Raw genomic sequence first — 13,684 nt, 5'->3', positions numbered from 1 at the left:
TGATTTAACTAAGGCATATTTATCATCCAGAATCATATTTAAAACATAGTGAAACTAGAACAAGTTTTTTTTTTAATGATGGGAAAAGCTACACACGATAGCAGCTGCCACCTTCTAAGATCACGCCCCACCCACCAGATGTCTATTTCACAAAACACCATGTTTTTAAATCTCCTTGACAACAAACTTCATTCCAATAAATAGGAATATGGCCCAGTTCAGATAACGCGATTTGTTTTGTTATTCCATTTCCTCAGAAAACCCCAATAGCAGATGTTACTTTTATCAAATGCAAGAAAAAATTTATCAAAGCACTTGGATTTTTATAAATGAAAGAAACTAATAAACATAAATTTGGAAGAAAAATCGAAAAGTACACGTCACACATTTGAATACATATAAATCAAGGAAATCAAAACATCAAATCAGAAACCTTTAAAATTTACACTTTTCAATTTTATCTTACGTGTACAATATTTTTGCCTGCATGTATGGATATGTGCCATGTGTATGCCTAGTGACCTGGAGGTCAAAAGAAGGAATCAGATTCCCTAGAATTAGAGTCACAAATGGTTGTTCACTACTAAGTGAGTGCTAGGCACTAAAACCCAGTCCTCTGCAATAGCAACGAATGCTCTTGACGTCGGCATCACCTCTCCAGCCTTCAGAAGCCTCGCCGTCAGTTTTGACTATCTGCTTGTATAAGCTTCTGTTACCTAAGATATGACCAAGAAGAAAATGGGCAATTTGTAGATATAAAATAGAAGTCTGGAGGGTTTTGTGCAAGAAGTCTATCACTCGGCCAAGAGAGGTTTAACTTAGGGTATGGCCTTAGCTAAATGTCACTCTGAGCTGCAAGTGTCTGGAAGGCCGGTCAACCAGTGTGGAAAGGGGAAAGCTTAAATACCTGAAGATTTCTTCCAACTCCCGTATGCTAAGTTAGAAATTCTATATATGTGCCAGAAAGACCTTGAAACTCATTCATAAAATAATAGTATGCAGATGGGATCTACTTTTAGCTCATTAATATATACATTAAAGGTACAGATGGATTATAATTTAAAATATCCAACACTTAGCTGGTTAACATGGTAATATTATAGTTGTGTTCATGCTACAGCATCCATCAAACAATACATAGTTGGGAGATATTGAAAATATGAATGTGCCTTCCCAGTCAGAAAGCTGGGTTTCTCTGCTTTTATTAAGAAGATCTTATGCTTTTAAAAGAAAAGGCACTAAAGGATGATATGGACCATCGTATTGGCTTCTCTGGTTTGTGTTTGCTTGGTGATAATTTATATTCAAAACAGAATGCGGCCACTGGTAGATTGTTCTGCTTCAATGGCTGGTGCATGTCTATGTGCACTTGGGTGGTGCTAATAGATTCAGCATCATGTACACAGACACACATACACACACAGAGGTGGGGGAAATAAAGTTTAGAGGAGGACATATTGGGGGAGGAGAGTCTAGGAGGACTTGAAGGGAGAGAGTAAGGCATGGATATGACCAAGGTACAATCTATACATGTGTGACAGTCTCAGAGAATTTTATATATATATATATATATATATATATATATATTCAATATATACATTGAAATACGCACACATACATATATTTAAAAAAAACTCAGGACTGTGAAAATGGCTTATTGGTTAAGAGAACTTGGTATTCTTGCAGAAGATGCGAGTCCAGTTCTCAGCACTCATACAATGACTGACAAACATCCTTAACTCCAGTTTCAGATTAAAAACCCTCTTCTGGCTTCCACATATACTAGAGACCTTACATGGTGCACATATATACATACATTTGGACAAAACTCTCATACATACAAAATAAAAGTAAATAAATCATGAAAAAATTAAAAAGTGGAAAGCAATAGAGAGAGGTACCCAAAGTTGATCTCTGACTTTGAGCTGTGCAGACATAGACACTATATACACACACATACATACCACAGAGAGAGTGGGAGAGAAGGGGAGAGAGATGGAAGAGAGAGAGGTTATATAAGAGGACCTTTATTTTGTAAGTTAAGAAACTAAAAAGAAAAATAAGCTCTATTTAAAAAATTCTGAGATAATTTGCATATTGATGTGCTATCATGTATGGTTTTATGATAATTTTCAAAAATGCTATGTTTACATTATCCATTAATTTCACTTGTACTTGCCTAACTACTCACCACTATTATTTTCTCAAAGAATGTTAGCATTTAAAAGAAATGCATCATATTTCACAACGAAAGCACAAGCGAACCAAATGGCAACTAGAAGGAAGGCAAAGTCTATCCTGTCAAATCCGAATTGTTCAGGAGGCCACATGGATGCGACCACACAGCTGATGGACCATTTGAAATTCATCATAGAGTCTGAACCTTTAAATTTAGACTAAGAAAGAGACGTCCCCGTCTAACTAACTAAAACATCTGAGGCACAGTACGTCTTAAAAGGAACATGTCTGGACTCAGTGAGATGGCTCAGCAGGTAAACGTGCCTGCTGCTAAATTGCTGGAGCAGTGCAAAGTGTCAATTGTCCTCTGCGCTCCACGCACATCGGAGGTATGGGCATACCCGCCAAATACACACACTAAATAAACAAAGAAGAAAGTAAGTAAAAAGTTAAAGAAATGTCTGAGGGGCTTGAAGAGTTTGAGATTATTTAAAAGCACAAAGCCTTCTACAGGTAGATATAATATTACGCATACCACAAACACCAGCAGTCTATTACTTCTGTTTAAAGTTTCCAACAGTTTGTTTCAATCACATAATCCATTTATTCATTTCAAATGTTATTTGAAATCACATTTAAATTGATACATCATCTGTATTCATTCTTAATACCACCAAACAACTCGTGTCTACAGCGCTAGAATGTTCTAGTAACAAAAACAAACAACAGCTACACTTAAACTGCAAATAATAATGGTGAGATTTAACGCCTATCTGGGAGAAAGAGTCTTCCCCAGGGAAAAGGACACCAATTGCTTCCCCAGGATCAAATGGTCAGCTCTGAAAACTTGCACACAAGGAGCATACACACTGAGCAGGTTGTATTTATTTATTTAGGAATATTTGTGCATATGCATATATGTATGTAACAACAATTAATGAAAGGTCACTTATTTGAAAAAGAGCAAGGAGTGGTATATGAGAGGGTTTGAGGGAAGAAAGGGAAAGGAGAAATGATCTAATTATATTATAATCTGAAAAAATAAAAGAATAATTAAAAATAGTGCTTGACAATGTTGTCGATAAGGAATGATGTAATTACATCACCTAAATAACAGAGGCAATTAGAGATGGGAAAAAGAAAACCTGAGGACCATTCAAAGACAGTGGAAATGGTTTCCAAGGCAACAGTCTACTGCACTATAACTTCTTGGGCTTGTAAACACATGCTGAGAGCCTGGGGTCACGTAGGTCTCACATCTATCTGTGATGTGAGAGGAGATGAATCTTGGTCCAATTGTCTCTCTTTTTTTTTTTTTTGTTTTTGGATTTTCGAGACAGGGTTTCTCCATAGCTTTTTGGTTACTGTCCTGGAACTATCTCTTGTAGACCAGGCTGGCCTCTCACAATGAGCTCTCTGTCAGGCAGCAGTTTGTTCTTCCCGTGTTTATTTGCCTAGGATGCTTGAAAATCATGGAAATCTTAAAAACTATAACTAATTTCCTGAATTTGTGGATGAGAAAAGTTGTATACAACACCATTGAGAAGTTGGTATGCTGTGATGTGTAGACAACCTCAGACTGTCTGTCCACAGAGAAGGGTGAACCATCGTCTTTGTCAGGATTCTACACATGAGACAAATCCTCTAGCAGGGATGACTTTGTCCTAATGGCCATACAGATTTGCAGTTGGGCTATGGATATGATGTGTATATGTGTAGACACATATTTGTGGTGGTTTGAAAGAAAATGACCCCAAAGACAGCGGCACTATTAGGAGGTGTGGTCTTGTTGGAGGAAATGTGTCACTGTGGGGGCGGGCTTTGAGGTTTCTTTTCTCAAGCTTCACTCAGTGTGACAGTCAACTTCCTGTTGCCTGCAAGATGTAGCACTCTCAGCTCCAGCACCACATCTGCCTGCACGCTGCCATGCTCCTCATCATGATGATAATGGACTGAACCTCTGAAACTGTGAGCAAGCCACCCCAATTAAATGTTTTCTTTATAAGAGTTGCTGTGGTCATGGGGTATTTAATAGCAATAAAAACCCAAACTAAGACACATTTATACAAATTTATAGGTACACAATTATAAATGGGAAAAGGAAATAACCTTAGTTCAATAAAAGTAGACTAATCATAAAACTCAAAGCCAGGAAGACTAAGTACTCTTGCTATACATATCAACAGTATCACTTCTCACATAAACTGTAAACTAAATTCTTTGCCTGGAAAATACTTTCCAATTGCAACAATCTTTTGTTATCAAAAATGATCTATCCCCTTCCCCCACACATAAATACCCTTCACAGTGGTGGCTAACTCCTCTGGATTATATTCTAATAGACCTAAGCCTACACTGCCTTCAAATCCCACAAAGGCAAATTATCAGGGATTCTTGTCTTCTAAATGCTTTCATTTTGAGATTTCACTATACCACCAATTGACATTTTCTATTACAAACAGAGGTCTGGGGACAACTACGTCAACCATTATAAATGCATACACCAAGCCAGCCATTGTTGTGAAGGCTGTCCATGACAGCTTGTCAGGAAAAGCACCAAAGACCATCAGTTGGACGCTTTTGAAAAATTCCAATTCCAATACACTATAATGCTTAACATTCTACTTTCTTAAACTTTTGGCAAAATATTGAACTTACTGTCATTTTAGATTATAGGTTTTTTTCTTTTTATGCAGATATATGTTCAGCTTTAGAAAGAAAAGAGAACACAAAGGATTGCTGAGATTACAGAAACTGGCCTCATGGACAGCTTTGTTAAAAGTAGAGTTCCACATGTACTTCTTCACATACATACATACATATATACATATGTACACATACGTAAACAAAAACACATGAGGACATATCATAATGAGTAGAAAAGAGACAGGGAAGTCTAAATGTAGGGGGATGAGCAATGTCGGAATGTAGGTAATGAACATGAGCCATGCAATAAAATATAAAGCTAACTGTTTTTCTAGTTCTTACTCTGTGGTGGTGGTTAAGTGCATAAGAACATATTCCACAGTGAAAGTGTGAAATCCAGTGTCAAGTGCCATTGCTTCGGATTTCCTATTTTAACTGTATAGAAGCTCATTGACGTGCATAGACATATTATTTGCAAGGTTTAAATTAATAAAGTTTATAAAATTTAAAATAAAAATATTAAAACTAAAAAAAAAATTCCTCCAACATATGGCACGGAAGAAGAGGTATCTTCAGCCATTGTATCGCTATCAGTTCAAGGAAAAGTATAGAAACAGCTGATAATGATGAAATTCATCATTTCACGAGTTTCAGTTTTTCATCCTTAAGGCTGTTTTTGAACTGTATCTTCCCAAAAGATGTTGAAGTCTTAATTCATTCCCCGAATCTGAGAATATGGTCTTATTTGTAAACAGGGTCTTTGTAAGTGGTCGAGTGAAGATGACGTCATTAGAACAGGCCTGGAGAGGCTGGGCTACTGCAGGCAGGGGAAATTTAGAGGGAAAGGCCCACGCAGGGCCGCTGGTTGTGAATCCTGGGTGTTTGTCTCATGCGGCAAGAGCTTGGAGATGCTCGAAGGCAACCTGCAGCACGCCCTTCCCTTGAGCCATCAAGGCTGCTTGGCCCAGCCAACACCTTGGTCCCAGCCATTCTGTTTCAAGCCATTCAACCTGAAGTTACTTCCGGGTTTGCCAGCAAAGCATGGCAGCCTCCGGGCGTTACCTTTCTTTGGATGGCTAGACTCTCTTCCAGGGAGTCTGCTTGGAGGATTATCATTAGATTCCCCTTGACAGTTAGTGCTATGAGACCATTTGCTTGTGGGTAAATTATTTAACAGCATAAAATTTGGGAGACATTCTACTAGGGTTCTATTAACTAGGCTTGGCTGTGGTTAAAGTACCATCTTTCATAAGACATCATAGGAAATGTCTTTATGGAATAGCTTGTGGGATTTATAAATTTCCAGTAAGCATAACATCAATGAGTAGAATTGGGTTTTCAGAGGATGTTTTCTCACTTTGAACTAGCCCAACTCATCTTTTTACCGGTACTAAAAGTAGCTACATGAATAATAAATGGACAGTTACTATGAATTATAGATGTGAACTAATGGAGGCATATAGAGTTGAGTTGGATGTTAGTTCAGACAAATACCCCGACATTAAACGATGACTTGATTTCACTTTTACCTGGGATGCTATGATTCCAATCTACTGTTCCACGATGTTAAAACAGACTTAAGTTACAGGTGCGGACAACCACAGATGAGGCCAGCACACTTCAGTTTCTTTCAGACGGGTTGAAAAGAAATTCTCATTGTTAAATTAACATCCTTTCATGCACTTGAAAAGTCAACAAGCGTTCTCCCAATTCAGTTGTCTTCAGATAACATTATTTTTTTTATCATTTGTGTATATCATGCAGCATATTTAATGTATGTAATATACATATTAACAGCTCCAAAATGTAAGAGAGCTTTTAAAATTCTGCTTTTATATGCTGAAATTTCTGTTTTAAGAATGTTTTGGTTGGGGCTGGAGAGATGGCTCAGCGGTTAAGAGCACTGACTACTCTTCTAGTGGTCCTGAGTTCAATTCCCAGCAACCACATGGTGGCTTACAAACATCCTTAATGAGATCTGGTGCCCTCTTCTGGCCTGCAGGGATATGGGCAGAACACTGTATACATAATAAATAAATCTAAGAACAAAATAAAATAGTTATAAAAAAGACATTTTAAAAAAAGAATGTTTTGGTCAAGAATGTGGCTGGTTGCTTGTTATTACCAGAAGACATTCAACTTATTCCACTAAAACAATAGAAGTGACTAAAATTAATTGCTTTATATGCCTGTGAAGCTCAATAATAGATGAAAAAAGACTGGCATGGTAACATGACATTTTTTTGTTTTTAAGAAAACTTTCAAAAATTTATTATGATCCCTGCATATTACAAATATTCTAATTCCTCGTAGTTCCAAAAGCTCTAGGGGTAGGACTTATTTTTGCTGATTCTTCTTTCTCTTAAAACAAATGTGCATTGTGGTAACCAATTAACCGAAGCAGCTTAGTTTTTCATTTGTTATATTTGGAAAAGAGTGGGGTTTTCCAAACAAAGCTGACCAATACATGTGGTTCCCATCCTTGATTTCTTCCTTGACTAACGAAGATGAAAGATATTTACACAATGGGTCTGAGAAAGCATTTTCTCAAAGATGCAGGATTAAAAGGGATACAGGAGGAGAGGGAAGTTCTACCACAAAAAGATAGCATCTCAGTCTTTAGCACTAGCTACCCTGGAACTCAACATGCTTCCTATGCTGGCCTTCAGCTCATGGGTAATGCTCCTGTTCCAGATTCCCGAGTACTGAGCTTATAGGCATGAGCCACTATGCCTGACTCAGCTAACATTTTAATTGATACCCACATCAAACAGCATAGGGCCTTCCATACGGGATGCCTATAAACAGCAGTATTTAGCCCGTGTGTCCATCATTTCTATCTGAACTAAGAAATTTAGGGTAGCTAAGTAATCAGGAGTAGATTAGCATAAGGTGATAAAGGCTGTATCTGGGGATCATTCTATTATGATCTAGATTTTTCAAATGCTCTCCAAAAGCCAAGGGCTAAGGTTTGGCCACCAGCCTATGAGTATGTAGAGAGATGGGTGATGCAGAGTTACAGGAAGCCAGGTAATTATGGGTAAGCACTTGAAGGGGAATCGGAACCCTAGCCCTTTATTCTTTCCCTCTGTTTCCTGGCGACAAGCCTTGAAGAGCTGTGCTCCATCAGGACCCCTACCATGACGCTCTGCCTCAGAAGAGCCCTCAGAACAATGGAACCAAACCAGCCATGGGCTGAAACTTCTGAAAAGAGAAGTCGAGGAAGACCTCTCCCCTTTCAAATCGATCATCCTGGGCATTTCCTCACAGCAATGAGAAACTGACTAACAGATTCATTCCGGACCTTCATCATCTAATCTACCAGTGTTACCAGCCATCGTCTGCCTGAGGCTAATTTGCTGCTGGTTAAAAATGGAGAATTCCCCTTCTGCCGTGACAGCTTGGGACTGTGAAAATGACCACCAGTCAGAGTCAGGAAGCACTGTCTCATCGCAAAGGATCGTTGGAGGGAGGCAGCCAGCTGCCTGTAGAAATATGAGAGTAGCCTCTTGCTCCCACTCAGTGAGGATGGATGTTTCGGTAAACTATGCTGTTATCACCACACACAGGCAAAACAAATACCAAAGATGCTGTTCTGGAAGACCACACAGGAAACCAGTGTTGCCATAACCTGTGCCTGCTCTGAGATTACCAACTAGCAAGGTAAAGCCACAGTATAGCTGACATCATCGCCTTTCACTGACCCCTCTAGCAAGGCCCTGATGCTTTCCCATCGCTTCTCTTGGACTTTGAGTCACCCAAACAGCTTCTCGTCACTTCACCTTAGAACGGCACCATGCAATTCATGATCCGGATATGGGAATTGGGACTCTGAGGTTAGAGACTAAGCATTTTAATAAGTTGCTGGTGAATTTTTAGATATTTTTACATTTATTTATTTTTGGGGGGGCGTGTAGTGGTTTGAATAAGAATGTCCCCCATAGGCTGATATATTTAATGTTTAGTGACCAGGAAGTGGCACTGCTTGGAAGGATCAGAAAGAATAAGAGGTGTGACATTGTTTGCAGAACTGTGCCACTGGGAGTGGCTTTGAGGTTTCAAAAATCCATGCAAGCCTAGAACCCTTCTCTCTCTCTCTCTCTCTCTCTCTCTCTCTCTCTCTCTCTCTCTCTCTCTCTCTCTCTCCCTAGAGATCAGGATGCAGAAATTTCAGCTACTTCTCCGGCACCATGTCTGCATGCCTCCACGCTCGCCACCATGATGATAATGGGCTAACTTCTGAAACTGGAAGCAGGTCCACAGTTAAAATGTTCTCTCTCGTAATAATCGCTTTAGCCATGATGTTTTCCTTCCCAGCATCAGAACAGTGACTAAGACAGGGGCATATGCCTTGGTGCACATGTGAAGGTCAGAAGACAACTTAAAGGAGCCAGTTTTTCTCTCCTTACCTCACGTGAGTGCCAGGGATCAAACTCAGGTCGTCAGACTCAATGGCAAAGAGTTTACCTGCTGAACCATTGTGCCGGTCCTTTCTAGGTAAAGTTTAATGTTCCCTGTGAGAACTAACTCCCTGGATTGACTCAGGTTTCCCAATCCCCACAAAGATGTTTTATTACTAATACGTAAGTTTCGTGGAGCCGGAGCCAACACATTACATTTCCTGCTCTGATCTGACCACGCCCTGATCACCTGAGACGTTCCCCTGCCCCCCATTCCTTCATCAGCATGCAAGAGGGACCTACTTCCTCACTCCTCCATATGGGACCTGGAAACTCTGCTCTGACCCCAGTCTGAGCTTTAAAGGAGGGATCACATTTCTATATATTCGTCTTTTCTTTTGCTCCAGTTTACTGTAAAGAAAAAACAAACCTTTGAAGCATAAGGTACTGGAAATAATGTGTATTGTACTTGCACTAAACATGACTCCTTTTCCTTCTTTCTGCACTTAGACTAGCCCACAAGCTGACAAGTGAGTGTCGCAACCCAGCGCAGAGATTTCCACATTACATACAAATAAAGAAATGGAGCAGAACGAGCTGTGAGATGCGAATGGACACATCTGTGTGCGCATCCTACCATGTGTTCTGCTTTCCTGCCTTTCCTTTAGGATCGCCAACAGGAAGGGGTAGGGGTTCCTTTATAAAGATGACTATGGAAAACAAATAAAACAAGCACCTTAGTCCAGCATCCAGCCCAGAGCAAGGGTTCCGTAAGTCCTAGCTGCAAATAAATAGACAAGGTCATTCTGAGTACATGCCCAGAGCTTAAAAAATTCTTTTAATGAATTTGCTCAGAGACTGATTTTCTGCAGCTGGAGAGATAGATGCTCAGCAGCCGAGAGTGCTGACTGTGTAATAGTGGTGACTGCAGTTCGGATGCCAGCGCCTACTGGCAAGTGGCACATCCTGCCCATGTCTTTAGCAGCAGCTCTGAGGAGGGCAGAGGCGAGAGGAGGTCTCAGGGAGAGACCCCACATCAAAGCAACACGTAGGACATCCAGTTGCCCTCTTCCGGCCTTCAAATAAAGGGCACAAGGTGCCATATGCACACACACACACACACACACGCATGTGCGTGCACTCAGAGACACGGCATAAATACACACAAATAAACAAATCTTTTTTGGAAAAAGAAAACACCCTGCTTTTCTCTACATGAAGAAACCCAAAGCTCTAACAGTTAAGAGTCTTACCTAACGTTTGCTGTGTCGGAGCCACACCAATGTTTTCTAAAGAATAATCAAGCATTCTTTCATTATTTTACAGTATTCTTGTCCAAACCCCTGAAATGTGTGGGAATAAGGAAGCGCTAAGATTCAGAGCATGCCAGAGGTCTCAGAAGCTTGGATTGTAGCTAAACAGACTTTCAGGAGTGAGTAACAGAGCCCAAGGCTTCAGTTATCAAGGTTGGGTCCTGTAAGAGGGATTCGGGTATTACATAGCCAGTCTCTTTCCTGTGTTTGTTATTTATCTTGGGTGGCTTCTTCTGTTTCTCTTATATTTTTGTAAACCTAAACACAACCATATTTAAGATTTTGGATGCTAAACACTAGCTATGAATCTAAAGGCATTGAAAAATATTATAATTCCTCTCCAAAGAGTGTCTCAAAGGCAAGCTATTCTCTTCACTAAGACTATGAAACTGGAAGTTCCTTGTGTGTTTGAAAGGAGAAATAGATTGCCACAATATTTTAACTTTGAGTTCCTTTTTTACTATGTTTCGAAGGGGAAAGAGTCTGTTGTTTCTTACCTACTAATTTCTGAATAATTCTCTATTATTCTATTTATAAAACTAGAAATAATAATAAAAAGCTGCCAATGATTGCTAGACACAACACATTTTTAAAAACCATCTTAGAGTAAATGAGGTAACAGTGGAGCTCTTTGCTTGACATCATCCCGATTTGTTTCACAGCCACATTGGCATTCTCCCCATGAATCATGAGTGCAGCGATGACTTCATTCTCCAGGATGGAGAATAATTGATCTTAACCTTCGTATCACTTTCCTTTAACTTGAAGCACTAACTCAATTGAAGGCAGAGATAAATAAAATTTCTGTGAGAAAGGAATGACATTGGGAAAGGTTACCTCCAAAGGCCGGAAGCACACACTCTAGGAGATTTATGAAATTCCTGTCATAGAGAGTGTCATTGAAAAATTTTTGTTCTACTGGGACAATCTACTAGTCGATTTTTTTTCTTTCCCAGTTGTTATATGAAATGCAAATTAAATACTAAATGCAAACCCCAACAAACCAGACGGAGCAAAGCACATGTAAAGGTAGACTATTATTTGCATTCAAGTGATTAATGTGATTCTTTTGCTGGCACAAAGCTGAGATGCCCTAGTAACCTTCTTTGCTAAAGTTGACTGTTAATTCCAATTTCCCACAAGGGACACGCACAGATTAAGTAATGGTTTGCTGAAGGTTTCATTTGACTCTAGCTGCCTCCTTAGTTACTAAGGCAGTTCCTGTTCCGTCCCCTTCTTTCCTTTGTTCTTCACTCCCTGGTGTTATTTACCATAGGGCGCCCCAGAACATAACTGTCTTTGTATTTTGGCCCGAGAATTTTGCCATGCTTTAAAGTCAACAATGGCAGCGAGGCAAACATTCACCATAGTTTTCCAAATCCGGGTCTATAGAGCTAAGAAAGTTTGCTGGGACTCATCTTGCATTTAATATTTCCCTTTCCCAAACTAGTGGCTAGCGAATGTTTTTCTTCACTTTTCTTTTGTATACAGGGAACATTATCAAGACCAGCTAATACAGACAACAGACACCCACTACCATGCATAATTCTGTCAATGTGGGTGTGGGATGTGAATACACAGAACACACACACACACACACACACACACACACACACACACGGTGGCCGGACAGACCTTTAGACCTTATCGAGAGACTAGAGCTGAGCAGCCTTCACAGCTATCCCCATGACAGTCGTCACACGATGCACGCTTTGTGAACTGACACTTACTGTACAAATGGATGCACTTGACTAGTTAGTTATGTGTCTACCACACCGCAGTGCAAACCCATAACCCCTTTCCCTTGCCTCCAGGTACACAGATACTGTCCCCAAGCCAGGCTGCTTACGTGCCAGTCCTCAGCTGCCACCTCTGCCGGGACACCACTCACCTTGACTACAATCGCAGTAGCTCCAGTCCACTTTGCCCTGGGCATTCCGATAGAAGCACCAAGGTCTGCCCGCGCCGTCAGGGCTCCTACAGAAGTTGTGTGGCTGCCCTCGCATCTCAGCCCAGCTAGCAGGGGGCGACCGCTCCAAGAAGGGCGGCACCTCTGTCCAGTGCAGACACGGGACGCCGAGGTCGGTGGTGTTGCTCCACAGCTCTCCTGCCCCGCAGCCGCGTGGGAGCCTCGGGGGCGTGTGCCGGGCGGTGAGGACCTGCGGGCGCTGGGCAGCTGGTACCCGCGGCGGGAGCGGGAAGCGCAGGGTCCTCGGTGGCCGCCGCGAGCTGGGAAGGTAGTGCGAGTGTTGGGGACGCGGTGGGGACGTTTGCGGGCGGTGCAGGGGCGAGCGCGAGGCGGGATCAACGCTGGCCACTGCGGGCAGTGCCCCTAAAATCACAGCCAGCACGCAGCGGGCGAGCGCCATGGCTGCAGCGCCGAGTGTGGTCCATGCTAGGCTCCGGGTCCCCGAGGAGGGGGCGGGGCGGGGCCGGCAGAGTCCTAGAACCCCCTCCCACGCTCGCGCCGCCGCCCTGCTGTCCCGGCCCCGGGGGTAGCTAGAGGATCAGACGGAACCCAAAGGATCGGCCCCTGGAGCAAAGGCTGAAGCGCCAGGGGCGACTCTGTCGCTGGCTATGAGCGCTGTTGCCCGGAACCCGACCTCCACCCCGCCCTCGGTTGTCAGCCCCAGGCTCAGAGCAGGGCAAGGAACTCCGCGGAGCTCTTGGTGCCAACGCGGGGGACGGTCTAGGCTGCCGGTGCCAGGAGGCACGCACCACAGCCCTGTCTGGCGGCTCCCGCCTGGCATCCGTCCCTCCCACTCTCGGTCGTCCTGTCTGTGTTTTGCAATCTCTGAAATGTGGATGGAATTAGAAGCACCTTTCAGCCTTGGCAACTAACAGGATAGAAGTTATCAAAGCACCCAAGGAGTGATAAAACCAATTTGCTGAACTGAGTTCTTTAAGGACGATGGCATGACTCACTGGGCTTGAGTTTCCAAGCTTAGTACTGTTCCCCCAGTGAACATTAGCGGAAATTAAATGCCCTGGCAGACCCAGCAAAAGAGCTTGAGCCCTTCTCCTTCCTGCCTCCCACTTTCCTTCAGAAACCCTGGACACCAGTTGTTCGGTTTTTATAGGGAGTCATCCTGATCTCCATCCTCCACAGAAGCTGCATCCCCATGCCGCCTGCCTCCTGCCCGCAGG

At 42.1% G+C, this 13,684-nt stretch overlaps 1 protein-coding gene across 2 annotated transcripts in view; it reads right to left on the bottom strand.

The window, feature by feature from the left end:
* Prss12 (serine protease 12) overlaps positions 1 to 13,137 on the bottom strand; it is a 47,948-nt gene extending 34,811 nt beyond the window's left edge. For both annotated transcript variants that reach the window (XM_057794135.1, XM_057794136.1), the window contains exon 1: positions 12,429 to 13,137. In XM_057794135.1, coding sequence (XP_057650118.1) covers positions 12,429 to 12,906 — 478 coding nt within the window. In that variant the 5' untranslated portion in view covers positions 12,907 to 13,137. The remainder of the gene's footprint in view (positions 1 to 12,428) is intronic.
* Between the last annotated feature and the right edge of the window lie 547 nt (positions 13,138 to 13,684).

Source organism: Chionomys nivalis, chromosome 18, assembly GCF_950005125.1.
Source record: "Chionomys nivalis chromosome 18, mChiNiv1.1, whole genome shotgun sequence".
Lineage (NCBI taxonomy): Eukaryota > Metazoa > Chordata > Mammalia > Rodentia > Cricetidae > Chionomys > Chionomys nivalis.
The sequence above is the reverse complement of the archived record's forward strand: the minus strand, read 5'-3'. Positions and strand labels throughout refer to the sequence as shown.